Source organism: Amborella trichopoda, chromosome 11, assembly GCF_054954075.1.
Source record: "Amborella trichopoda isolate Santa Cruz 75 chromosome 11, AtrichopodaSantaCruz75HAP2 v2.0, whole genome shotgun sequence".
Taxonomy (NCBI): domain Eukaryota; kingdom Viridiplantae; phylum Streptophyta; class Magnoliopsida; order Amborellales; family Amborellaceae; genus Amborella; species Amborella trichopoda.
Genome location: NC_142346.1, coordinates 42,563,603 through 42,591,602, shown reverse-complemented (window position 1 = coordinate 42,591,602; position 28,000 = coordinate 42,563,603). Strand labels below are relative to the sequence as shown.

Here is a 28,000-nt window from a genome sequence, read left to right as displayed (position 1 = left end):
TTCACCATCTCTCTCTCTCCAAAACTGGTCTAACCAGGAATTTGATCTGAACAAGCTCTCTCTCCAGAACTGGTCTAGTCGGGGATTTGACCTGAACAAGATTACGACTAGACTCTTTCACCATCTCTCTCTCTCTTGCTGCAAGTCCAACCCAAATTCCATTCCAAAAAGGGTCTAATATCCCTAGATAGGTAATTGAATAACTTATACTCCAGTCAGTCAAGCTCTCTCTCTCTCTCTCTGAACATGGATCCGTGTCCAGAACCACTTCTTACAAGTTCTAAGCCCAGCTTTGTAAACATAGATACATATATATACTCGAAACGTCGAAATCTAAGCTCACGCATTTAAAAATAAGAAACTTGCAAACATAAAATGAACAGCCTACAAATTACAATACCCATATTAAGCAGTCAAAAAAGAAGTTAACAGAACACCATTTCAAGCAGTAGTGACCACCATTCCAAGTCTCAACAAAGAGACTAATATCACAACTCATTACAGTGACATCCCCACCCATCTTTAAGTGGTGTGCTTTTCTGTTTATTCTTCTTGAACAGTAGAGAGTGAAAAACCCAAACAATTCCTCTCTACTAGTATGGAGCGATAACCAAGACGATAAATGAAAAAATGAACCATAAAATGCAAACTGTTCATCAATACAACGGCTTGTACACGTCTCGCATACTTGGAAGACCATCATGTGTCTGCATGGTTTGAGTGCACCAACGAGAGAGACTGGGCAAAGGTTCAAGACGTGACTGATTTAAAATTTCGTTACCACCCAATAATTTTTGGCTAGTTGGATGATGAGGGGAGAGCAAAACGTTTAGGTGGGTGGATCCAAATTGTCTTAAAGGGCTCGTGGAGGGAGAAACAGGCAAGGACATGTTCCTTCTCGATATGAAGTGGTCTCTGCAGAAAATATCAGAATAAGCCTTTTCTTGCATAGAAAGAAAAACTCAATAAGAATGGCAGAGTCATGAGTAGATTCACATTGAAGAACGAGAATTAACGTGCACACATATATATTTCAAACTCTGCAATGGCCGGCTCCAACCCATTCATGCCGGTCCTAAGCCCGGATAAAAGAAGAGGGTTGTGTTAGGTAGGGCAGCTAGTATAGAACTTTGTCAAATCTTTTCATGAATTAGCCGATCCCAAATAGTTGGGATAAAGCTAGGATGATGATGATGATGATGATGATGATATATATATATATATATATATATATATATAGTTATCTTAGGGTGATCACACTACGGAGTAATTTATCATTGTACTCAACAATTTTGAATGCTTTTATACCCTTGTTTTGTATACATAGCATTTTTTTTAATAAGGGTATTTTTGGTAATTAGGAGTGTGATGTCATCCATATGAAGTGTGACATCACCCACATAGAGCACATTAGTGGCATTTAATGCTCTATGAGGGTGATGTCGCACCCCATGTAGATGACGTCACACCCCTCTTAATTACCAAAAATGCCGTTACTAAAAAAAAAAACTCCATATACAAAACAAAAGTATATATGTGTCCAAATTTTGTTGAGTACAATGATAAATTACTCCGAACACCTTAACATAACCATATATATATATATATATATATATATATATATATATATATATATATATATATATATATATATATATATATATATATATATATATATATATATATATATATATATATATATATATATATATATATATATAGAGAGAGAGAGAGAGAGAGAGAACCTCGGGAGCTCATAAGACGCTCGGCGTCCTCCTGAATTGTGGATAAAATGGTTTATCTCATACTCAGAATTGAGTGAAGAATTACTTTCTTGAGTGAGAGGGAATTCCACAGCTGTCTGCATACAAACAGGAGGCAATGCACTATTGGTGTGGGCATCCTAAAAAATTTCCATGAGCAAATAAACCCAAAAGTTCAATTTTTAGAGTCGTACATGTTGGAATTAAACACGGAAATAGCAGATGAAAAGGAACCCTTGTAGAATCTTCATCCATACTCCATCATGCAGATTTCAGGAAATAACATATTTAAAAGCTATAATTTACAGTTTATTTGGTAGTACATCACACATAGCTAGGAAAAAGGACACAGTAGAAAACAACACCCCAAATCTATTCTAGTAGACAGTTTTGTAGTCGAAAAACCTTGTTAAGGCTTTTGTCATATATCTAACCCTTAGGGTTTGTAAAGGGCACCCAGTATTGGGAAAGCCTAATTTTTCTTTGCTCTCACACTTGTATCCCTTATAATTATCAATAAAATAGTTGACTTTCTCAAAAAGAAAAACCTTGTTATGGCTTACGGCTCTCAGCACCAAGGACTTTCTAAATGTCTAGCAGAACATATTCACAGCATATACTACTCAACAGACATAAATTGAGAGAACTAAGAAAATAAACAAAGAACCATGAAAAAGGCAAAAGGTACAAATAAAAGGGGAGTATCATCTTTTAGAAAACATGGATTCAGGTCAGCACTCACCAGGTCCTGATACTGAGTCACATTTGTCAGACTCAGCTGATTCCGTAAGAGACTGGGCTGAGTCCAACAAAAAAACTAATAAAATAATGGGAAACAACTAAACTGGTGAGCGAGTGCAAAACGCTCGTCATAAGTGCGGGCAACATTGCAACACTTTGCACATGAATGGTGCACAATGAGTGATTTGTGTTGTGCACAGAAAGCATAAATAAACCAGATGCACATGACGGAAATCGACAACTTTATTGCTATAAAAAGTAAATACAAAGGGGGACCCAGATTCCACAGCACTCGGCCCTCTTGGACCACGGCACTCCAGTGGTTACCATGTGTATGGTTCCGAGCTCTGTAGGGTGCCGAGCCTGAATAACTTGGACTCCCCCAAGTTCTTCTCCAACATTGATTTTTAATGACAATTTATTTTATTTTTTTTAATCAAGCTGCTCTCAAAAATGAAAAATGAGCATATTAAAACTTGACATTATTGTGTATCATAAGACTCTTCTATTATATATAGGTACTAATTAAAAAGAGAAAAGAAAGAAAAAAGATTTTGTCCCTATATCATCATTTGTATACCTTTGCAGCTTTAGCTGAAGTTTGATCTCTAACAAAAGGATGGTCTAGGAGTCGGGTTGCAGTTGGACGTGCTGATGGATCTCTCTGCAAGCATAATCTCAAAAAGTGTTTGCCATCTTCAGAGAGATGATAGGGAATTTCTGGGATATCTTTGCTATTTGCAATTTTAAATATGACTGCCATCTGTTATTTCCAAAAAACATAGTATAGTTAAAACAAAGTATCAGAAGCTTCAAAGTGTTAAATAAAATAAAAGAGTATTATAGTCCCATAGTCATCACTGTCAAGTAAAATGATGGGAATAGACATACAGAGAGAGAGAGAGAGAGAGAGAGAGAGAGAGAGAGAGAGAGAGAGAGAGAGGAACCCAACAGAACAGGACATAGACACTAATGGTGGCTATGAATCTCTCCGTCAGTATCATTTCATTGGATGAGATGGCCCAATGGGGTATGATGTTATATGGTCCTTAATACCCCTGGTAATCTTACAACAATTTAATCAAAGAGTTTGAAAGTAGTATAGTATATATTCAAACATGATATAGCAGGAGAAAGCCTTCCTACCCCCTCATATTGGCTCCAAGGTGGTTTTGATGTTGCCATTTCAATTATTGTGCACCCCAGACTCCATATATCCACTGCCAAGTTGTAACCATTACCATGCATGGTAACCTGGAATGAAGAAAATCACACATCATAAGGATACAAACAGTTCTTACGTTCTGTGGAAAGAAGAAACTAGTGTGCAAACTTAGTGCATAAATGATAGCTTGAGATGAAAAGCAGAAAAGAAAAAGAAACGTGGCCTCTACCTCAGGAGCCATCCAGTAAGGGCTTCCCTTGAAAGACAGCAGAGAGGAGGTTGCACTGACCTGGATTCAAAGAAGGACATTCATGAATTACATAAAGTATATATAGAATTTGAGTTCCGTATCAACAAAATGCACAATATGACACTTCTGTAGCATTTATTACTAGCAAATAGATAAAAATCAACCATTAGCATTTTTTATAAGGCTTTATATTAGAAGGACATTCTGTTTCATTATGAAACCAGTTCAAAGTGACATATCTTCCACTAGAAATTGAAGGAAGCAACTTAAATTTCTAACAACACATATAAAATGTGAACTGCTAAAAAAAGGAACTATGATTTGCCCTGCTAAATTGATTCTTCAATTGAAACAGAGATGTTTGTCTCAAAAAATAATAGCCAAAAGATAGGCAGAACAAGAGCGTAATATTTGGGGACCAAGAGTATTTCTAGGTCATATGTTCCATATGACACGCACAGACAATACAGATTCTTCCATAAATTGATAACATTAAATATGTACAAATGCTGCAATATGCATAACCTGACTTCGTTTGAATAAGAACTTTGTATATGATCCATCAAAGGTAGCGTATACAATTAGTCAAAGTGGGGAGAACCTGAACCTTAGTGTTCTTTTTCTTACTAGGAAGACAAGACTTCCTCATTTCTTTCCTGGGTAACTAATCCTGAAACTTCAGTTCAAAACCTAAAGGTACGGAACTTGAAACGAAAAGTACTATACCAATAAGGACACATAGCTGAATTCCAGTAAGAGCTACTCGTGATAACGAGCAGGATGGAAATGTCGGAATATGGCAAATGCGGCCCACAAAGCAGCTTTTTGACAGAAATTTGGCAAATTTGCCACAAAGCAGCTTTTTGACAGAAGTTTGGCCATGTCTATTAAGGCAGTTGGTTCTCTTCAGATTGTAGTGGTGGATGTTTTCTTCATATTGCATATTTGCAGTTCACAGTCCTTACTTTGTACAGCTTAGTCCATAATAAAAAGTTCGGAAATTTATCAAAATACCCATGAATTTCACCTATATAGTTTGATTCAATTTCAAAATACCCATTAAGGGACACATGATTATGAATTGGAGTAGTTGCATATGTGTAAAATGATAAATAATGCATCTCTCATGGGTAATTTGATCAATTTCCCTAAAAGGTTTTCCTTTCCAAGAAAAAGAGAAAAGCAAAATATGCATAATATATTCAATACATCAAGTATTAACTTCATTTATTACCATAGCATGGATCTGGAAAATAAAATAAAAATTCCATAACTAAGAACCAGTTGAGAACAATCGATTATGATGAAATAACACTTTAAATGAAAGAATGGTCTTCTCAAACATAAAAGAAGAAAACTTGTAACTCAATTGAGGCCTATATAATATTCCCCAGAAATATCAAGTATTCTAAATTATTAAAGGCATAACAAATATGAAATTGCGGTCCAATATACAGTAGGAATTCTCGAGTTTGTTAAAGTCAGCACATGAAGAAGCGAGAGAAAGAAGAGGATAAAGTGCAAAACATTCTCAATGATGTAGAGTCCTTTAATGGGGATATATATTTGAAGTATTTGCAAGGTCCCATACTAATAAAAGATGACAAATCTGAGGTAAACAGAAGAAAAATACGGAAAATTATAAAAAGTTACTACACATGTACTGAAGAATATAAAAGCGAAGGGGAAGATATGTGAAAGACCACACAAGCTAATTATAACCAAAATGAAAGATGATAGAAAACGTGCACCAAAATTCGGAGCTTGCTAATAAACAAGTCTCACTGAATATGAGATGATGAATCTTATTTAATCTGATATCAAAATGCATCTTAAAGAATGAAAGAATAAAAAGGGGAGAAATTGAAAATGTTAGCAACTGTTGGTGTCCTATGAGATGAAAAATGAAAGATGAGAGGATCGGTAGAAAAGGTTTAAGCACTTTAGCAGAGTTCAGGAAATGTACATGCTTAGCCATGCCAAAGTCGGCCAGTTTGACATCACCATTAGGATCAACAAGTATATTTGCGCCTTTGATATCCCTATAGAATACAAACAATTTCACAATCAGCTAACTCTGCAGCAGTATATATATATATATATAGTGGGGTACCGGGGGGAGAGAGAGAGATTGGAAGTGATGCCTTAAGCAAATGTCACAGTGCAACTTAGATTAGAAAGTAGACCTGTGTAAAGTATTCCTTTTATGTAGATACGCAAGCCCTGAAAGAATTTGTCCAGTATAACTCCGAATTACGGGCTCCTTAAATGGACCATATTCTTGAAGTAATTTATATATAGAACCTCCAGAAACATATTCCAGAAAGATACATAGTGCATCTTCAGCCTGTACAAAGTGGCAAGAGCAACACCAGAATCAATTCTAAAACATGAAAAAATCCATGTGAACATATATAGGTTGATCATTATCCTATTAGTGGAGCACAAGCTATTAGAATCAAGATGATTATGTATGCAACTTATGAACAAACACATTTTCATTGAGACAGGTAAACATTACCATGAATATCGACGAAAACAATTTCAGTTCATCCACAAAACAATTTTTAGAATTGAATATTTTAATGTAACAGTGAAATTGAGTGCTTATGCATAGATATATTTTTATATCACACTTACCCATCAAAGTCTCATGGCATTTTAACAGTAGATTATATATAGTGCATAAAAGTGTCTGAGGAGGAACTACTGCGATGTTCATAACATGTTTACTCAAGCCAGTATAGCTTAGGGGAACCCTCTGATTTTTCAATTGTTGGAGATTGTTTTATTGGACTGCATTTTAAAACAAAAAAAAATTTCTGTCTAATTCAAAAAAGGAACAATGATCTTAGTCCAGATACAGACATTGATTATCCTTGAGAAGACATTGAATTGGATGAAGGCTTTTCAGCAACCATTCGCATCATCCCTAAGCAATCCCCTTAAAAACATTTCGCTGCCCTCATCATAAATAAGAACCTATCTATGAAAAAATACTGATATTTCACTATCATATCAAAAGTCAAATCTCCAAGAATTGTGGAGTCAAGATCAAAATTCTAACTATTTCAAAAAAGCCCCTTGTAGGATAAGCAACAATCTTCTCCATTTCTGTTAGTATAATTATGGAAATAATAATAATAATTTATTAAATGCAACTTGGGGAATCCCAAATATTCTTGCCATATCATAGTTCATTGGAAGGTGACATTGGGTCATCACCTTCCAATGAGGTAACGGGCAATGATGGGAAGAATGGAAGCTGCCCTTGAGATCATGTCCTGTGCACGGCAACCACTCAATGGATATTAATGACCCAATATTGCAACAGTACATTAATTTATGGTATATTTGCCCACAATTATATCACTTCACATAGACATAGCATGGTAGCAAGGAGCAAATAATGGAGATATGAGCATCAAACTAAAGAAACCAGGAATTAAGTTACCATATTTTAAAATGTACCCGATGGATCGAGGAGCATCGCACATACCATTTCGCTGCCATAGTATCGTACAATATTTGGGTGAGAAAGCTGGCTAAGCACAGATATTTCCTGGAAAAAAAGTAAGACATCACAAACTTTGCCTTCTTCACTGATAGCTTATCAAAATGCAAAATCATCCAAGATAAAGGAGCATGTATAGTTTCACAGTATAAGAAGTAAGAAGAAACCTGGCCCAACTGCCTTAGGCTTTCTTTGGAATTCCGATCATCAGAAATTACTGTGACTTCTTTTATTGCACACATTTGTCCACTTTCACTATACAATTAAAAAACACACCAAACAAATACCTTACAGAGAATTCACAAATAAAAAAAGCATAAATTCATAAGCAGTTATGGCATAGGTCTTACGCAACTTTTTGGTTAGACAGAAGACAACAAGGAAATTGCTCCAAAGAGCCCAAAGATTTAGGACTAATCAATGGATCTAAAAAGTCTCTTTGGCTTGAAGTGGGTGAGAAGCATATATTCTATTTGAAAATCCTTGACATAATGTCAAATATAGAGCTTCACCCACATCAAGATCCCAGTAACCCATTTTCATGCAGAAGAAACATTGATGTTCATGATCAAATAGCCTAAGTTTCAAATAAAGAAAGGAAAACATTCAATAATCCAATGGACTATCGAAAGCCTCAGTCTATTTGGGTCATTTCTGCCCCATGAAACAATGGATGGTGATGGAGAGAGAACACAACCCCCGTTTGTGATCATGTCCTGTGAAGTTGGGTGGGTCACACTCTCTTTCCATCACTGTGAATCTTTTTGTCACACTAAGATGAGCTCAATCAACTATATTTTCCATAAATCATCTGATATATCATACTCCCCCCAGAAGAAAAACCAAAAACAAAGCAAACCTATTATCCATGTTTGATTCTTCGCACAAGATAACCAAAATTACCTGTTAAACCCAACATAAACATGGCCAAAGGTCCCTCTTCCTAACAACCTTCCCTTCTTCCATCTTGAACCAATGCAATGCAAATTCTCAATAGCCCCAATGGCTCTGGGAGATGAAGTAACTGGAGAACTAGGTACACCCCGTGGAGAAGAGGAATTCGGAGAACCAGGAGGGAGAGGTAATGGGTGACACAAACCTCTACCTTCTTCTTGTTTTCCATTTGAGGATTCAAGACTTGAACCACTTGCACGTGAATGTATAGGAGATGTAGGGCCTCGACATCTCGATATCGGTCGACCCGGGCTTCTCGCTCTAGGACTTAGATGCAATGGATAAGCAGTGGATTGCCGAGTTTGCCTACCCCCCGAGCCAGCAAACTTTATCTCACTAGAAGTTCCGTGGGCTCCAGTGTGAGAAAGGTCAGGATTGTGTATATGAAATTCACCTCTTGGTGAAACCGAAAGGGCACCACAACTTGACATGAACTGGGAGCCATTTGTTGAATGTGGGTGGCCTTCTTGAGGCCTAATGCAATCAGGAACATTGGCAGAATATGGGTGGCAGTTTGATGTAGAGGGTCTCGAGGATTTACCAATTTGAATGTTCAAGGTCGGGGTTTCCCCATACCTTTTGTTCCAGCACAAGGAATTGTGGAGTCAGTCTATATAATACAAAATTCCAAGGTTGATAACATTGTGAGGTCAACACAAACTTATTTTGTTTTTTTACTAGGATAAAAAATTTCATTAGGCAAGAATTATTCAAGGATACTAAATATCACAGCTGATTGACCATAAATTTCCATACATCATCCTAGCTCTAACTAGCCAGAAACTTTTCATGACCAATGTTGAAAATCCACTCTATTCAAAGCAAACATGAACCTTTACAAATCCTGAAATACGCATGCATATGAAAGATGCAGCAAAGTAAGCCTTCACAAAGAGAATGTGACATGGATAGGAGGGAGCAATAATAGTATCATAACTTTCTTGGGGGAAAAAAATTCCAAAGTGCATCTAGGGATTTTTCCTAAAAACATTTTCATGCATCAGAGGCTGAAATGAAACATTGCATGACTAAATTACAATAAATAAATAAATAAATTTGATGATTTTGCCCTTGAGAAGTGTAATACTCAGGTGACTCTCTCATCCTTACCAAGAAAAACACCAAAATTGATTTCATTAGGTAGCAAAAAGAAGGGGAAAAATCAAATTTCATTCAAATAACATTTAAGGTCAGGAAAATTTTCAGAAGCACTGAGCTTGGCAAGCAAAACTGTAAAAGTAATGAATAAATCCATCATGCTTCTATCAATTTCATGTATAAAAAACAAAGAAATAATGAAAAAGATGACAGTTTTATATATTACCATAATCAAAGTACTGGAGCATAACACGGAAGTTCGAATGACAGTTTTATATATTCTCATAATCAAAATACAGGGGCATAACACGGAAGTTCGAATATTTCTTGTCGAAACCAAGTTGGCAGAGAGAGAGAGAGATAGATAGAGAGAGAGAGAGAGAGAGAAAGACCTTAGTGGAAATTAGCAAATTTCAATTGAACTGTCCAATTTAGAGAGAGAGAAAGTCCTTAGAGAAAATCAGCAAAACTAAACTCAACAACACAAAAAGAGAGTTTTCACCTGAAATTGGAGAACCCCCACTCAGTTGCATCCTCCGAGGAGCTCGAACAGCTATCGCTAGACGTCGTCGAGAGAGAGGACACCGAAGGACGTGGCAGAGGGTGCCCGAGCTTCGATCCCTCTGGTAAGAGCAATTCAGCCCCCCCAACAACACTCACATCTCTCCCTTTTCTCTGCAACTCTGAATAATCTCCATGAACCCCATCATCAAGAACCCCACGACTACTTCCTTGATCACCATTCCTCTTGCTCCTCTCTCTGTTATCAATTGTCCTCTGGCTGTTGTTTGAAGAAGAACTCTTCCCTTTTTTGGGTGAGGATCTATTCCACCAAGCAGGCATGTCAGTTCAGATTGGCTCAACCCCAAGAAGCTATGGCTGCCATCATTGAATCTGAGCCTTAAAGGGGTTTTATCTCTCTCTCATGTTTGATGAGAGAGAAACTAGTGGAGAGAGAAGATTTCCTTTGTGTTTACGATAAGAGAGACAAGGAGAGGGGGGTCAAAATGTACTTTTCCTTTGCCCCGATCAGAGAGAATGAACGAGATTTGTGAGGAAAGAGAATGTTCTTTCTGTGTGATGAGAAAGAATGAGATTTAAAAAGGATAAGTTTTTATAAGGCCTCAGCTTTATGAAAACAAAAAAAAGCCCCACCTCTTCCGAAAATCAGTTTTTCATTATGGCTCTAAAACATATTTCCAACCATGACAATAAATTTGAAACTCAACAAATGGTACAGATTTACGGAGTGTCAACACTTATTGTTAAGGTCAAATGGACATAGTTTATAACAATAGGACCCGGTTTCTATGTGGTCAATCTTATATTATAAAAATATGGGCTTGGTAGTAAATATATTTTTAAATATAATTTGATCTCACTTTTTAAATAATATATGGTCTTTAAAATGAAAACCATGAATATAAAATAATAAAAAATTAAAAATAATACTTACCTTAAAAAATATTTGAACTGTTATATTTGTTTTTAGATAAACCACGTATTTACATTCATATTTAAGAGGGATGTTTTATACCTCTAGATCACATAGTAAAGAAATATAGTCCAACCCACGTAAAATAATTTACTATAAAAATGTTTATTATTTTTAGAGCTTAAAATTCTAATTTTTTTTACAAGCATAATATTAAGGTCGGGATGACCGATGAAAAGAAAGTTTCCAATGGCTTGATTACAAACTTTCTGAATTATAAATGAGATTTTATTTATTTTTATAAGGCTGCAGCCGTATCAAACCATTTTTCTTCAAAAGAAAATGGTTGCACGAGTGTCTCTCTATGTATGCCCCTTTTCGCTCTCTTAACCTTGTGCACAGTGGGTTACATCTCAGAGAAAGGATAAGGGGAAAATAACCTTGGGCTCTCTATGAATGACAATTGGGTTCAAACAATAATGTAGATCGAATCGATCTTTAAGTAATATATTTTTTAAATAGAAAATAGTTATAAATAATAAAATAATTTAAATACTAGATGGTATAATATAAGATATATTGTTTTTAGAATTTGAAATGAGTTTGTGAATCAATACCAAAAATGATAATAGTAAATTAAATTAAAAGTAAAATTAGAAAAAAAGTAAAAATAAAATAAATGAGAACTAAACCCTCCAGGCAATCCAAATTAGCTAATTACCTGACAGGCTCACTCAGTTTGTTGATGGAACCGGGCAAGTTTATGGAACTGGTTTTGTTTTCTCTATGTATCACTGACCCAATTAGAAACCGGGTCATGCGACGATGCCCGGTCCGATAAATTTTGAAATACTCCTCTATGTATCATGGAGTTGGCTTGCGTGTTGCTGTTTTGTTAGTATCCTCCGATTGAACCTTTGATTCTTGTCGTCCATATCCAATCTGTACGGCCATCTCTCTCTCTCTCTAAAATAAGAATGTGTGTGCATGCATTTGCATCTCTTATGAGAATTGGTGGCATGCATCGTATCTTCGTTCGTGACTTAGTAAGTGGCCGTTTATGGTTTCGTGCGTCGTCTCTCTCTCCTTTATGTCACGGTCAAGTTCCCACTCCACTACGCATCATTATTTTGAGCTTAACAATTTGCTCTCTGCAATTTTGTACCATCACATGTTCTCTTTTTTTTTTTTTTCTTGTGTGATTTGGATCGTTTTTACGGGTGTTCGGACTGCGCCCTTTGCCGATTTATTGGTTACTTGGACTTGGCCCTTAATCGGTTTTTGAATCTGGTTTGATTTTTCGAACTTTTTTTTTTTTTGTTTTGGGCTTTTTGCTTATATTTATTCTCTCGTTTTTTTATGTATATGATTTCACTATTTTTCCCTTCTCTTGAAACCAATAATGGATGTATAAGTTTTTTCATTGTTCCAAAGAAAAAAGATAAACAGGTTTTCCTTCTATGATTATCAAACAATCATTGCTCATGGCTGTATTTGAACAGGTGGGGTTCCAAAAATCTCCTATCCTAGTTCTATACCTTTCCCTTTGTTCTTCTCCCTCATCTACTTCCTCCTTTTATCCTTCTCTTGTTTTTCTTTTTTTTTTTGTAGTTACCTACGTAATTGTATTGTCTTTCATTTTCTTTCTCCCAATGAAATTCTTACCTAAAGTTAAAAAAAAATAAAAAATAACGTCACCTCATGAATTTTTACTTAGAATTAAAAAAAATGACATCATGAAAAAAAATTAATAGTGTTAAATTTTAATTGATAGTCCATCTAACTATACCCTAACCTAATTGTACAGGACCTAAATACGCAGGCACTCAAGAAATAGGTGGTCATGGTGGTGAACACTACAAGACATTCTTATCCGGACCGATTCCGGATTAACCGGCCGATGGCCGACTTCCATTCATCTTTTCTAACACTGGTTAGGTTATTACTTTCCAGAAAAGACATGGTCACATCCACCTTTAGCTATGTTAAACTAAGTAGCTAAAAGCATGCCATAAAGTTCAAGACATAAATTATTAGACTTTCACAGTTATTAGCATGCGTCCAGCTAATGGCTATAAGTTCGTAACTTTCTTATTCTAAAAGTAATTGACCTCTGGTAAAGTTAACATTTTAATATTGAACAAAGACTATTTAATTTTTTAGACACAGTTAAATCCCACTAGTTAGCAAGTAAAAATTTAATTTTTGTTAAAAATACTCATTCCCTATTTTTAAAAAGGAATTTAGAATAGGAAAAATGGTTTGATAGGACTGCAGTCCTATCAAAATAAGTAAATCATCACCTTATAATTCATCAAAAATTGCAAGTTAAGTAGTGGAAAACCTTTACATCAGATCATCTCAACTTGAACATTATGGTTGTAAAAATAGAATCAGTATTCACATATATGCAAGATCTATTTTATTTTTTGAATTTCAAATTTTGGTGTTGAAAATTGATTTTAAAGCTATCCTAAATATTTAAGTTGCTAAAAATACTTTCTAAACAAGGATTTGAGATGAAACTTTACTATGTTTTCATAAAGCTCACCCTTTAGAATATTACATCGAAAAACCTCCAAAGTAGGTCATTCACCCGAGGGAGTATATTTACAGTATTCACCCGCGAGTGTACCTACCCTATAATTTATCAAATATGGCGCCACTCTTTTGAGAAACTTTATGGTCATTTCGAAAAAGGATTAGAGGGTATATGTTAGGGTTTTCAAGAAAAAAAGGGGGCCGGCAGATGGTTGTTGGATTGCGGAGGGAATGACGTGGCAGGGGTGGGTAGAATCTTCCTTCAGTATCGCGATCGTAAAGGACGAGAAAGAGTGGTTTTTAGAGAGAGAAAGAGAGTGGTTTTTAGAGAGAGAAAGCGTGTGGGTTGGATGGAGAGAGTAGTGTCGGTTCTCTCTCAACCTTTACACCGACCTGATGCCTCCTCCGCCACGCCACATTCCTCCCATTTTCACGCACTCTCTCTCTAAAAGTACTCTCTCTCTCTCTCACTGTTATATTCTCAATCGACCAAAAAAAAGAAGTTTATCTTCTCTCTCTAACTTTTTTTTTTTCCTCCCTCTCTCTCTCTCTAAAAAGTTAAGTTTGGAGCACGGGGATTTCCACGGCTATCACGAGGGTCACCGGAAAACGCCAGCTCCACACATTGTCACGGGGACTATTGGAGCACGGGAGTTTTTTATCGATAAAATTGTGAGGGAAAAAATTAGGGAAAATATCATTAATAGCCTCACACAATTATACAAATTTATTGATGAAAAAATTTATATAAGGTTGCATATTTATACTAGTGTGGTAAACCGCACATCGAAAATCTATGGAAGAGAATGTTCCAACATTGGAAAACCCTCTGATCGATCATCATGATCTTGAGAAGGTCGAGATGTATAGCTATACAAAAAAAAGAAAAAAAAAAAATTCAAGTCCTTAAGATAGTTTATCATGTAACAAGTTATCTGGACTATTTATTTATAAAAATTTTAAATGTTTATAGATCTGTTTGATCTGTGCTATTTTTAAAATTTTAAATTTCATAATTAGGGATAAAAATAGATTTTCAAACCATCATAACAATTCCGACACTAGAACTATATCTCCAAGTAAATTTGTGAGGTGCACCTTAATTCTACAATACCAGAAAAACACCTTATACAAGCCTCACCCATTTATTGAAGGGCTTGTAAAATCATATTTTTCAGATCTAGGGTATTTTCATCATTTGTTGATTTTGTATCTCCAGCCTTAAACAACTAGGGGTACTATAATTAGATTTGAGTTATTTAAACAGGTAAAATTACCAAAATACACCTTATTGTTCCGGTTCCTAACCTCAAATATAAATATTTTGAGTTTTTTTACCTAAATGTTTGTCAAATTTAAGAATTATAAACTAAATTTATTAAAGAGGTAGCTTCATGAAATGGAACTTAAAGTAAGCCCCTGCAATTATTATTTTGTAAACTAAATTGAATCCTTTAATAATATTTTTCTTTTCGGATTGTATGCCATGAGACCATTTGTTTTTAATATAGGGAAATCACAATCATTTTTAACTACTGGATGTGTCACAACATTCGAGAAATTTTATTTTGGACTTTGCATCCAATCAATAAAATATCCCCAACCATCAAATTTCACATCTAATGGTCAATAATGAATATGACCTCCTTGTATAAAAATAAATGATCTTATCATATACATTTGTTTTTAAAAAACCTTCAAAATTCTCTTCAAATGGACTTCTAAATAATATTAAAAGGTGAGGTTTGTATAAGGTGTGAACCTTATACTAGTGAAGTAAGGTGCACTTTAAAACTATGTCGAAAATGCAGCTTCAATGCTGTAAAGCCTTGCGATGACATGAAAATATATTGTTACCCCCAATTATGAAAGTTAAGGTTCCAACAATGGCGACGATCAAGTAGATCAATAAACACTTGAAAAATCTTGAAAATGGTCAGTCCAGATAATATGCTAGAAGATGAACTATTTTTAAGACTAGAAATCTCATTTTTTTCATATCCATGAATCTTGAGGTTATGATGATCGATTTGAGGGTTTTCCGTAAAAAAAAACCTTATCTAGTGGGTTTTTTAAGTATACTTTACTTGTACAGAATAAGGTTGACACCTTATATAAATTTTTTCCAATGTTAAAATACCTCTCAATTTGTACAAAAATATCCTAAAACTTATTCTTTGATTTGTAGAGCCGAGAACGGTAGCTAACGTTAGGGGGATCTACTCCATGCCACCCCCTTTGGGAAATGAATTCTTTTAAGTAATTCATACATAAAAGAATAGTAAATGATACCAAAATTATACATAAAAGAATAGTAAAAATTACTCAAATTGTAACAACATGATACATAAAAGAGAAGGCTCTTATTTAATAGGTGTGGGACCCCAAAAACTGCAAAATGGCTGCATTCTAAGGTGGGCGGCAGCCGTGGGTCTCCCCCTTTTCTCTCTTGATAATACCCACCAAACAAAATTTGAGCAATTATGTTGCAATCTGAATCGGACACAAGGACTAATATGTGTACATGGGTCCCCTGCTCAAAATCTAATTTTACGATGGGTTTGGACAATTTTTTAAGCATATATGATCTCTAAAATGTAGATCGTGAATGTTTAAAAATAAATAAATTTTAATAATAAAAATACTAATCTTTTTTTAAAAAATTTATACCATTGATTTCCGCTGTTTTAGAAGGACCACCAATTACCATCCATCTTAAAAGATGGATGTTTTATGCCTTGGGGATACACATGTAGATATGCGTCCCCCCGATGCATAAAGAACTTTTCCTTCTGAATAATATAAGGATTCTATGGTAAATAAAAAGTAGTTTTTACCGAATTCTTAATAAAACTTACTGTAATTTTCCATTACATTTTGTAAGAAAATTGTTTAATTTGTGGTTCTTATTTATTTTATTTTTTTGATATGTTAATGGTGGGAAATTCGTGATCCTTATATAGATGAGATGATTTGGTTTCACTTGGATTAGTATCATGGTAAAACCATTTTAGTGATTCCTGTACGTAGGTTAGTCAATCAATCAATCTTCTAGAGCTAGCAAAGTGCTGCCCTTAAAAACTAGGCCCTTCTTCAAAAACATTTAGCATGAAGGCTGGGCCACCATGGTCCAAGGACTAGGACAGAAGGGCTGGGCCAAGGCCACAATACGGCCGGCCTGGTTTAGGCCGCTATTTTTTATTTTTTACTTCGAGTCTATTAGGTTTGTCCGTGGTAGGGTCCTTTCAGCTGATCCGGGCACAAATAGGCCCAAGCAGGCCCTTGGCCAAGATTGGCCTAAACTAGGCCTACCATGTTGTCTGCGTTGCTCTCTCTCGCGTTAATGCTGACGTGAAACTAGTGAAAACATAGCTCTAGATGTACCATGAGAGCTATGTTACCACTTGTCCTACGTTAACATTAGCACTCCCTTCTCTCTCTCAAGTGGAGAGACTGAAGCGCTAGATGTCACATTTTTTGCACCCACTTTCTCTCTCTAAGTGGAGAGAATGATGCTTTGGATGTCACATTGAGGCATCCAACACTTTGATCATCAAGTCCATTATTGGACTTGGGTTCTTGTGTAAATCCAATTTATCATTTATGAATGCTAGGTACAAGTTTTAAAATTTTGTGCTCAATCGGGCCAAGATCAGCCTAGATTAACTCGACTTCTACATCACCCTTCTTCCTATTAAAAAAAAAAAACCAATCAACTTGCCAAGCCACTAGGTCGACCGAAGTTGGGTCCGAGTCTGTGTCCACCACCTAAACCTAGTGGGTTCGGTCAAATTTGTATATCTGACCCTGGTCCGAGTTGGGTCTAAATTGGGTTATTTTGAGTCCCGGTCGACCCAAATCGTTCCAATTGTACGTGTGATGCTTGCACACCCAACTACATAGCTTGTTAATGGTATTGGTAGCTTGTAGGAGAGTACTTTTATGGCTTCAGCAATATACATCCGCACCTCAAATTTTGTACCAAAAACTGGATCTATTGTCTCTACACTATCGGCGATTAAACATTGATGGATCTCAAACCCTTTATATTGCTAATCTTGCTACACTTTATGTGTCGAGGTCTGCATAAATTGCTAGGTCTATGCCTCTTACAAAATTTCAAATTTCATAATTAAAAGTGCAAATAGATCTATAAACCACAAACTTTCAAATTTCATAATTAAAAGTGAAAATAGATCTATAAACCATAAGATGTTAAAATTCGTGGGAGCATAAAATGGAGAGAGAAGAAGAGATAACACAATATTTACGTAGTTCAAGCTGAGCTATTCGAGATATGACCTGGAGATATCCGAGATATTAAAGGTGGCAGTGGGTCAGATGGGTCTGCGTTCGACTGCAGGCCCAAACCCGACCCGACATGAATATCAATTTTTACATTAAAAGAAAAGAAAATGTATATTTAACTCAAAAAAGAAAGAGAAAGATTACTTGGACCCAGTCCCTGACTTAGAGGGACTACTAAGATCCGAATGCATACCCAGACCCGAATCAGGTCAGAGTATTGGACTTGGACCTAACCCATCAAGTCCAACCCCTAAACCCATACCTGGACCCAGGTTTGGGGTCTACTACCGTTAGGTCTCTGGTCCATGGGTCCCAATGCCACCCCTAATAAACCATCCCAAAAGTCTTCTATTGCCTAGGGCTGCGGCGTGCCCTAGTGGAAACATCCTTGCACAAGTTATAAACACCTCTCTCTCTCTCTCCTCCCTTCTCTCTCTAGATAAAGTTAGTTTAGTTCCTTATGATAGAATTAGGAGTCCCCCTGTTTATTTCTTTTATATTTCATTATAAACTTACAAGTAGTTGTTGCCTCATGTTTAGCAAAATGTGCTCCTATTGTCACATTATTTACATGAAGTACTAATCATTAAATTAGTTTATTTGATTTTATGGTTGTAAATGTGTAATTTTTGTAGTGCACACATGAAAAGCAGTCGACTTCAATTAGTTGAGAAAAGATTTTGATGATGATGATGAAGCAGCCGACTTCAATTAGTTGAAAAAAGATTTTGATGTTGATGATGATGTAGTGAATAGGGAGAAAACCCAAATTTGAAAAAAAAAAAAAAAAAAACTAATAATCAATAGAAAATGATGCAAATGAGGAAAGCAGTCAAATTTCTACAGATTCCATCATTAGAGAAGTGTTATGTCATTGACCTTAGTAAACCAAGTCTAAGATAACCTTTTCAATGTGAAAAGTGTGGGACTATTGTCACTTCAAAACCTTCTCTCTTTTTGCTTATTCCTTTTCATTTTTATCTTATGGGTCTTTTGTTTGGTGGAAGTTCTATTTTTGAGAGAACTTTCACACATTGGATGCTCTGTCCAAGGGCAAGTGGGTATATATCTTTTTAGGTAATGCTTGTGCTTTTCTGAACAATAGCATTGACAATATATCCCATATGGGAATGTACTCGCATGTATATTCTACTTTCTCATATATCCCATATGGGAATGTGCTCACATGCATATTCTACTTTTTCATGAACCAAATATAGAAAATTGTGATCTCCCACAAAAATTCCTTTTCTTAAAGAGCCTTACCAGTAAAACTAAAGAAATCACAACATTGAGTATTTTGGTTAATGATAATTGCCAGAAGATTTCATGCTCTTGAGGAGCACATCGTCCTAGTCAGACCCACTTTAGAGTATTTTCATGATGCTAATTTTTGGAATGTAAATAATCAAAAAAAAATTCTAAATTGCATTGTGTATGGGCTTAAGAAAAAATAATGCCTTGAGATTGAATAATAACCATCCAATTTGTGAAGGGTGATATCTAAGTTTTAGAAAACTCAATATTCAAATTTTTTCTTTTAAATATAAGAGAAATGATCATATTGGACCCTCATCTACCCATGTGTGTAGGACCCCAAAGAATCACCATTAAATTTGACACAGATCTATAGAAAAGTTAAGTTCTACACTCATGTGATAACTTTTCTAGAGATCCGTGTCAAATTTAATGGTGATCCTTTGGGGTATTATACACATGGGTGGAGGAGGTTCCTATAGGATCATTACTCTAAATATAATTATTAGTGAAATGGTGGGCTATTTTGGGATATCTTCGTCCAGTGTAGACTATGGTCCATTAGATCATAGTATCGCAAGCGTCATCACTGACCGATCAATTGGTACCTCAAAGACCGAGAAAGGGCATGCTTAATTTCTAGAAAACGAGGTTTCACAACTTCTAGGAAAGTGGATACTCAAGTTCCATAGCTCCTTAACGAACTGACGGTATCTACTTTATAGCCTTAAATATAAGGCAAGTGCATACCGCAATATCCACTTTATTGTAAAACTTCCTCGCTATCAAATACGGGAGTGCTACAATATTGGAAGACGTGGTTTCTAAAACCGCGACTTCTAGAAATCGTACATACCCTAAGTGTCAAATGGAGCTAATCATGGACTCGATAGGGTATGAACCTTATGATCACACTACTACCATGATCATGTCGGTCATAGTATACTCCTTATAGCTAATGACTTTGTCGATATGTGGTTAATTACGAATTTGAGTACATTTTAAATCAGAAAGAGTTCCCATACAATGTCAATCTTATATTATAAAAGTTGTTTGATCATCTTGCCGTTTAAGATGTAGCGATATGTAAAGAAAAAATATTTTTAATCCTCAAATAATAATCTTGTACTACATTATCCACTACATTATCCAGACTGTCTATTTTTAATACTTTCATGCTTTAAGACTTTCATGTGTTTATTGTTCTACTCGATGTGTATCGTTATTTAATCTTTAAGTTTCACAATTATTATAAACCATATTTTCATACCATCGTAATAATTTTTTGACAATGGAGCTGCATTTTCTTTTTCTTTTTTTTGACAGGAACAATGGAGCTGCATTTTCTTACAATGTTTGGAAGTGAGTCCTTGATTGATTGAGATTGATTCCTTTAAGTAAATTGCTCCATTTAAGTCGAGCATTGGAAAACCTTTACATCGATAATATCGGCTTGAACATTATGGTTGCGAAAACAAAATTAGAATTTCAAGCTCTAAAAATATTGTATATTTTATCAAAGGGAAAAGTTTATATAAGGTTGCAACTTTAAAATCTCTAATTAAAGATGCACCTCAAAAATCCCTCGAAAAATGTTGTTTTAATGTTAAAAACCCTCTAATTGATCATCTCAATATCAAGACATATGAATATAGAAAAAAAAGAAGAAGAAAGAATTTGAGTCCCAAAAATAGTACATCTTGCATTATATTATCTAGACTGTCCATTTTCAAGATTTTCATATGTTTATAGATCTACTTGATTCTAATGATTTTTGGAGTTTAAAATTTTATAATTAATTATAAAAATAGATTTGAGATAATCCTAAGAAATTTTTACACCAAAATTACGTGTTATGATAAAATTTGGAATTGTGCCTTAATTGGATTGTTTGAGGTTGCAACTTCATTTCACGCTAAAAAAAGTGTTCAAAGATCTATACCATTTTTTGAATTACGAATTTTATTGTGGGTGTAGGAAATAGACTTTAGAATCATCATAGAGATTTCTGTTGCTGAAAGTGCTTTCTAGACAAGGATGAAGTGAGGCTTTATTTGGTTTCATAAAGCTTAGAAAATTCACCTTTAAAATAAGCAAATTTGTTAGTAAAACTTTTTGGGTTTGTCTATTGTGGTCCCTGGGAACAAATTTTACATTTGGGCCCGCAGTTAAAACTGCTAACGAGGAGAATTTGTCTAAACTAAAAGTTTATAGGATCATCTTCAAGATCAAATTCAGAAAAATAAATTTGATTTTTAGCTGAAATTTCCAAATATCTGATGCTCATCAAAAGGACAGTTCATATTTAGTAGTAGAGGGGATTTCTATTTATGTCAGTTTATGAGCTTCAAATCATTCTTTTTAAATACCTTACTTTGAGCTAAAAACATTTTCTGATATTTAGATTCCCTCAAATAAGCCTCCCTAGGTGACCTGCAGGACTAAATGTTCAATTTATGTAGCGCGACACCAAATCTTTTTATAAAGTTTAATTTCTCCATTATTTTGTCTTCTAAGTTTATGGTTCCTAGTAAAGCAAAGCATGTAGCACGTAATTAAAATCATTAACCACAATAGTCATTTCAATTAATTCAACTTATAGGAAAATTCATTAAAGTGTTTTGGGTAAATGGAAAATTCACTAGAGTTGTGAAGTAGTAATACTGTTCATCCGCTTATGAAGTTAAAAATAAATTTTAAAAGCATGAAAAATGTTAATTTAAAATACAAGTTACATGCTGTACATGCTCTAGTCATTACATACTTATATGAACAAGCTAAAGATAAGCACAATGTAACTCTTGAGATCCATGACAATGTAACTCAAAGTCATTTAGTGGATTATCAACAGGTTTTTTTTGTTTAGATTGCTGAGCAACAGGATTCGAATCGGAAATGATCGATTGGCTGCACTTTATCCACCTAACTAGTGACCAATTCTCTGTAATTCGCAATGCACCTTATTCCAAGAAGTGAATGAAAAAAAATCAGTGTCCATATGTTTGTCCGAAATGAAAAAAATTCCGCATCAAGAAATTAGAACACCACAACTCATTGAGTGAAATGAAGTTCAACTTCAGAAGTCATATAATTCAGATTTGCCAATCAAGCCTCTGGTTATATTTGTGTTGGCAGGGTTCCCCTTCCTCTTCTCCATTATGGTTGAATCCTTTAAGTCAAATGCTATGGTCGAGCACTGACAAGCAGCATTTATGATGTTTCAAGGATAGACTGGATGTGATCCTTCTTGCAGTATGCAGATGACACGTTAATCTTTGCAACACATCGGATGCCAAATAAATAACCTCTCGTTCTTTTTGAGGAGGTACTTAATTTTTAAGCTTATGAATTCAGCCTCAATAATCAAGTGGTGGAGGTTATGTGCCACTTCACTTGTTCATTTATTTATCAATTATTTCTGAAAATTTCCTCATGGAGAACAAGGCATGACTATGTTATACCCATTAGTTTCATGTATTGTTTAACCAGTGTGTTTCTGGAACTCATTAAATTCCAAAGTGGCACTCGTGTTTACCTCTGTGACGAACAATACATATTGTTAGCTTAATCATTTGCAAGCAACCCACCAGCATTTGAACTATGTTCATGAAAATGCATTTGCATTTTTACTTTTATTTTTAACCAGAAACAAGTTAGCCCAATATTTTCTAAGGATTTCTGTTGTGTTCTTGATTTCCCTTTACAATTTCATGGAATTCCATCTATAAAGAAAGTGGTTTCTTGGCTCATTTGATTTCTCTTTTTGTCTAATTTTAGATTGTTTTCTATACGTATAATTTCTGAATTTTCTTTTGAAGTTTTTTTTGTTTTTTCCGTTTGATTGTTTTTTGTTACTGTAAATTTCTCTGTTTTTCATGAAATTCGGTTTCTTTTCTTATTGAGAGATTGTGTTTTCTGTTACTATAAATTTCTGAATTCTATTCCGCGATTTTATTTTTATTATCTCTGTAAATCTTCAAATATTCTCTTATGGAAACCTGCTTGTTTTCTTACTATAAATTGCTGAAATTTTAATCCCAATAAAAATTGCTGAAATATGGCCTGCTTCCAATTAGAAACAATAACGGTAGTTTATTTACCTTAATTAGAACAATAATAGTTAATTTACCGTAATTATCATCTAATGTCGTAGCGGCATTTTAAGTGGCTTACTGTCTGTTAAGGCTATTTTGGTAAAAAAAAAACTCGAAAAACAACTAATTCCTGTGGTATGAAAAAAACAAATAATGTTTTGGGTTTTTAGAAGAATGTAATTCCCATCTTGGGGCTAGAACTAAATAGAACTTTGCGGTTTAATAGTTAGAAATATTTTTTTCAATAAATATATTTCATAGGAAATAGATTTTTCCAGGCAATTTTTTTCGTGATCCAAACGGCCCTAAGAGGCGATAGAGGTTTTTCCATAATATCGAATATTTGAGGCTTCGCGCGAGAGAGATCTCCAATTTTCAAGGTTTACAGTATACTACCAGTCGTACATAAAGGTGTGGTTTGTATATGGCTGACGATCTAAACAATTCAATTAAAGTTCACTTTCAAATATTGTCGACAAATGTGGTTTCAATACTGAAAATCTTTGTGATAGCTTGAAAATATATTTTTAATTCTAATTATAAAACTTAAAGCTTAAAAAATAGTGTGGATCGAGCATATTTATGAAAACTTGAAAATCTTCAATATTGATGGTCCAAAAGTGTATTACAAAAAGTACTATTTTCAAAGCATGAAATCCATTTTTTCTCATGTCCATGTATCTTGAGGTGGAGATGATCAATTTGAGGATATTTGGGCATCAAAACAACTTCTTCTAGTAAAATTATTAAGGTACGCCCTAATTTGATTGTTTAGAGCTTCACACATATATAAAAATTTTCCGCACATAAATAACATGTCAAGTTATACACTAATAATGGACAAAATTTTCGGATCTCCATTGCCGAAGCTTCCGGGACCCAACGAGACTTCAAATTCCATCTTTCTTATTCTTGAGAAAAGCTTGATATGAATGTGTAAGGAGATTCCAAAATCCATAACAAATCTTCAACGCTTGGAAGTGCTTGATTTTATATGGGATTACATACAATGGGACCATTTATCTTTAATACAAAGCGGTCACAATTCCTTACATTAATTAGATATGAAATTTGATAGCTTGGATATGTCATGAAGTTCGAAAAGATTCCTTTTGAAGTTTGAGCTTGGTCAATGGATATCTGTAACCACTCAATTTAACATCCAATGGGCAAGATTAATGTGACCACTTTGTATCGTCTCATTCTATACTTATTCACAGGGGGAACCACATTTTATTTATCTTTATCACTGGACTTGGAAAAGCTTAATTACCGGTTGGAGCTTAGAGTATGTCAAGTTTGAGACACTTTTATGCAGAAGATTGTAAAGTAAGGGGTGGGTTCATAAGAGAGCCATTAGAATTCTCCATTGCAATTTGGCATGATAACACGTTTGGATTCTACTTAACCATGCTTTCAATAATTTGAATTAGAAGTTTTTATGTACTAATCTTGTTTTTTATATGGGACGTCTACTTCCACATCATTTGGATGGTAGAAGGGTGCACATGCACTCTTCCAATGGATCAAATTAAACACACCCACATATCACAATCACAAAAGAATTTTGTCATTTATTCATTTGAAGTTCGGAGTGTACATGTATTTTTAGATATGCACCAATTAAAAATAACAAAAAATTATTTTTAGAAATTATAAAAATTATTTTAAACAAATAGCTTGATCAAAATAACCCTAAATTGTTTCAGGGGTTTTTTTGTTTTTTTGTTTTTTTTTTTTTTCAAAATATTGGTTATTACTTTTATTTGGAGCACCATTTTAAAAAAATATATATGAGCAAATTTTAAATAAAAATAAAATACAAAAGTAGTTTTGGGCCTTTGGGTGATACTAGGTTCAACCTGAACCGTTGAAGAGTGTTTTGTGCACCCTTTAAGCGTCATGATCTTGTGGACACTGTCATCACCTTTTATATATACTCTCAAATGTATTTGCACCTTCCCTTTTTTTTCTTTTAACAATATTTGGTAATTTTATTGCTCAAAAAGAGATATTACAATACGATTAAACAAAAAGAACACATGAAAAAGATAAGGATTATAAGGCAACTCCTCTTTTCGTACAAGAATCCGCCACATCATTAGCCTCTATATAAACATGTCTACAAGTGACACACAAACCATTTCCAATCTCGACCAGAGCCAACCAAATCAATTCCAATATCTACGAGGTCTTGAGATATTATTACACTAGCTAATAACATTCAAAGAATCCCTCTCTATAACACACGGCTGCTGAAATCCCCTATCATTTAGTATTTTCATCCCTTGCAAAACTGCTAAAATTTTGCTTCATTTGTTGTTTTCTCACCACAAGGGCCAATAAAATATAGAATAATCTGTCCTCTAGAATCTCTCACTACTCCCCTCACCTTAACTGGTCTTGGTTTACCCAACGACCTACCATCAAAATTCAATTTAATGTTCCTGTCTTTCGGTACCTCTCATTGGCCTTTGAGCCTCACTTTGATTGCTCTTTGCATCATAAGATTAAGCATATTCACTTCTATATCCACTTTCGAAAGTTCAAATCCCTCCTTTGTGATTGAGAACCAACTCCGGTGTGCTGAATCCTCCTTGGAACCATCGTAGATTCCTTTGAAACACCTTTGAGGGCCCGTCTATTCCTCTCCATCCACACTTCCCATAGAACTTACGATACCCATTTTGTTAAAAAACTAACACCAAATGTCATATGTAAATGGGCAACGAAGGAACAAATGTATTTGCACCTTCCCTCTGCGCATGAGCAATGAACATTATTTGCACATTCTTGTTATTTAGAGAAAATGGCAATCTCGAGCACGAATTGATGGGGGCCAGTGTTTGAATCCAACGATTCACATTGGAAATTGCTGAAATAGATCGGAAATCAATAGAGACCAAAGTAGTTTTGAGAAGGAATTAGTACAGGCCCTGTCCCCATCCTAATCTCCCTTTCATGTATTTATTTTCTTTTTCAATAGTTGAGTTAACTTATTTTCCAATAGTCCAGAAACAAAAATTAATGAGCTATTGAAAAAATCAATGATTTAAAAAATGTTGGGTTGGCATGGAATCGCTGGTCTGACTAGGTAATCGGTCACCCATTCCGGTTCCACATATATATAGGAAAATGACTGAGTATAGAAGGGAATTGGTGGTTTCACACAATAAAACGACAATTCTCCACAATAAAATGGGATCCAGACCACCAATTCACCGATCCCGACTGGTTCACTATTTTTTCAAATGGTTTTTTGCCGGTTAACTGCTTTTTCCTCACAGTAAAATGACGATCCAGATAGCCGATTTCACCGATATAGATCGGTTTTTGAGGTGCCCGATTCGGGTCACAGATCTATTTTTCAAATCAGTGGAAAAAATAGAAAAAAACATGGGTGCAGTTGGCAGACAGATGCATCCGTAGCTATAGAGGTATAGAATTTTGATGTAAAATGTTCTTACGATTATCTCAAAATCTATTTTTATATCTAATTATAAAATTTTAAATTTAAAAAATGGTTAAAATCAAGTAGATCTATAAATATATGAAAATCTTGAAAATGGACGGTGTAGATAATATGTTGTAAAATGCACTATTTTGAGACTTAAATTTTTTTTATTTTTCATGGTCATACATCTTGATGTCGAGATGATCAATCATAGGGTTTTTCAACATTAAAACTACTTTTTTTGATGGATTTTCGAGGTACATCCGTAGTTCTACATTATAAGGTTGCATCCTTATATAAACTTTTTCAAAAAAACATATCATTTGGAAGAGAGAGGGGCAAGGAACAGAGAGAAGTCAGGAGACATGTACGAGTAGGAAATCAGGGCAATGGGAGACCTCAATTTCTTAATTGGTTGGGTATCAAAATCTGCACCGTCCAAATAAATAGACAGTGCTCACGGTTGCAACCCTACTTCACTAATTAGGGCTTTAGTTTTGTGGAAGTTGCATCCTTTAGTTACAAATAGAAAACATTACAAAACATTTTTTTTTAGGAAATATACATTTTGCCATTCGGTTGGAATGGATACTTCCAAAAGGAACATTAACATTATAACATACGTTTACGGAAAATGCTTTGCGCCTTAGCGGACGCATTTCTACATCTGTGTCCGTTGACGCATCATACATCAATCCAGAGGAATAACCTGAAAAATACTAGTACTAACCTAAAAAAAATCAATGGTCCAAACGTGTTCTTCAAAAACTATCATTTTTTTTAAAAAAAATTACATACTAATGCTTCCCATGCTAATATATTCCCAAAAAAACTAAATTCAAAATCCATCGCAAAAAATGGATTATAGAGAGAGGGTGCATATCTACATATAAGCGGCCAGCTCATAAAAACCGTTTCCTACATTCAGTGGTAGAAAGTAATTCATCATCACTTGAATGCAAGTGATGCCATATCCCATGGGATGTCATATTCCATATTAATGAATACATTTATTTATACCAAAAATTTCTAAAGGGCGAGGTTTGTAGAATAGGCGGTGGCTCTAAATTTTGCCAAAAGATGTACTTTTGGTGTTGAAAATCTTACGATGGCTTGAAAATCCATGTTCAATACTAATTATGAAATTGAAAATTTTAAAATCGTGCAGATAGAGCATATTTATAAATACTTAAAAAATAGATGGTCTAAATAACTCTCAATAATAAGTATCATTTTTAAGATTCAAAATTATTTCTTTTCTTAGTATCTATACCTCCTGAGCTAATATCTACACCTCTTGAGCTCAAGACGATCAGTTAGAAGGTTTTGCAACTTTTGAAGATCTTCTCCATTGGATTTTTGAGGTGCACTTAACGTCTATGTTATTATGGTTTTGGATAATATTAAAATTTAAACATAAAATATG

The 28,000-nt window shown here is 34.7% G+C and overlaps 1 protein-coding gene across 13 annotated transcripts; it reads right to left on the bottom strand.

Annotated features, from left to right (window-relative positions):
• Positions 1-376: 376 nt before the first annotated feature.
• MAP3KA (mitogen-activated protein kinase kinase kinase 3) lies at positions 377-10,372 on the bottom strand. Of its 13 annotated transcripts, none has more exons than XM_088852408.1 (11): positions 9,988-10,372; positions 8,337-8,963; positions 7,601-7,688; positions 7,374-7,481; positions 6,106-6,266; positions 5,886-5,961; positions 3,899-3,958; positions 3,651-3,758; positions 3,085-3,267; positions 1,746-1,903; positions 377-915 (listed from the first exon to the last, which is right to left on the bottom strand). In XM_088852408.1, the coding sequence occupies exons 4-11, from the start codon at positions 7,374-7,376 to the stop codon at positions 657-659; spliced, it is 1,008 nt and encodes a 335-aa protein (XP_088708534.1). In that variant the 5' UTR covers positions 7,377-7,481; positions 7,601-7,688; positions 8,337-8,963; positions 9,988-10,372; the 3' UTR covers positions 377-656. The 13 variants fall into 13 exon arrangements, with proteins under 13 accessions (XP_088708534.1, XP_088708537.1, XP_088708532.1 ...); XM_088852411.1 differs by having other exon boundaries at positions 1,746-1,861; XM_088852406.1 differs by having other exon boundaries at positions 7,391-7,481.
• Between the last annotated feature and the right edge of the window lie 17,628 nt (positions 10,373-28,000).

Coding starts and splice junctions, on each gene's coding strand:
- MAP3KA (XM_088852399.1), bottom strand. CDS start 10,328: ATGCCTGCTTGGTGGAATAGATCCTCACCCAAAAAAGGGAAGAGTTCT. Junction 7,689..8,336: donor GTTTATGTTGGGTTTAACAG/GTAATTTTGGTT, acceptor TTAATTGTATAG/TGAAAGTGGACAAATGTGTG. Junction 6,267..7,418: donor GATACTATGGCAGCGAAATG/GTATGTGCGATG, acceptor CACTTTGTACAG/GCTGAAGATGCACTATGTAT.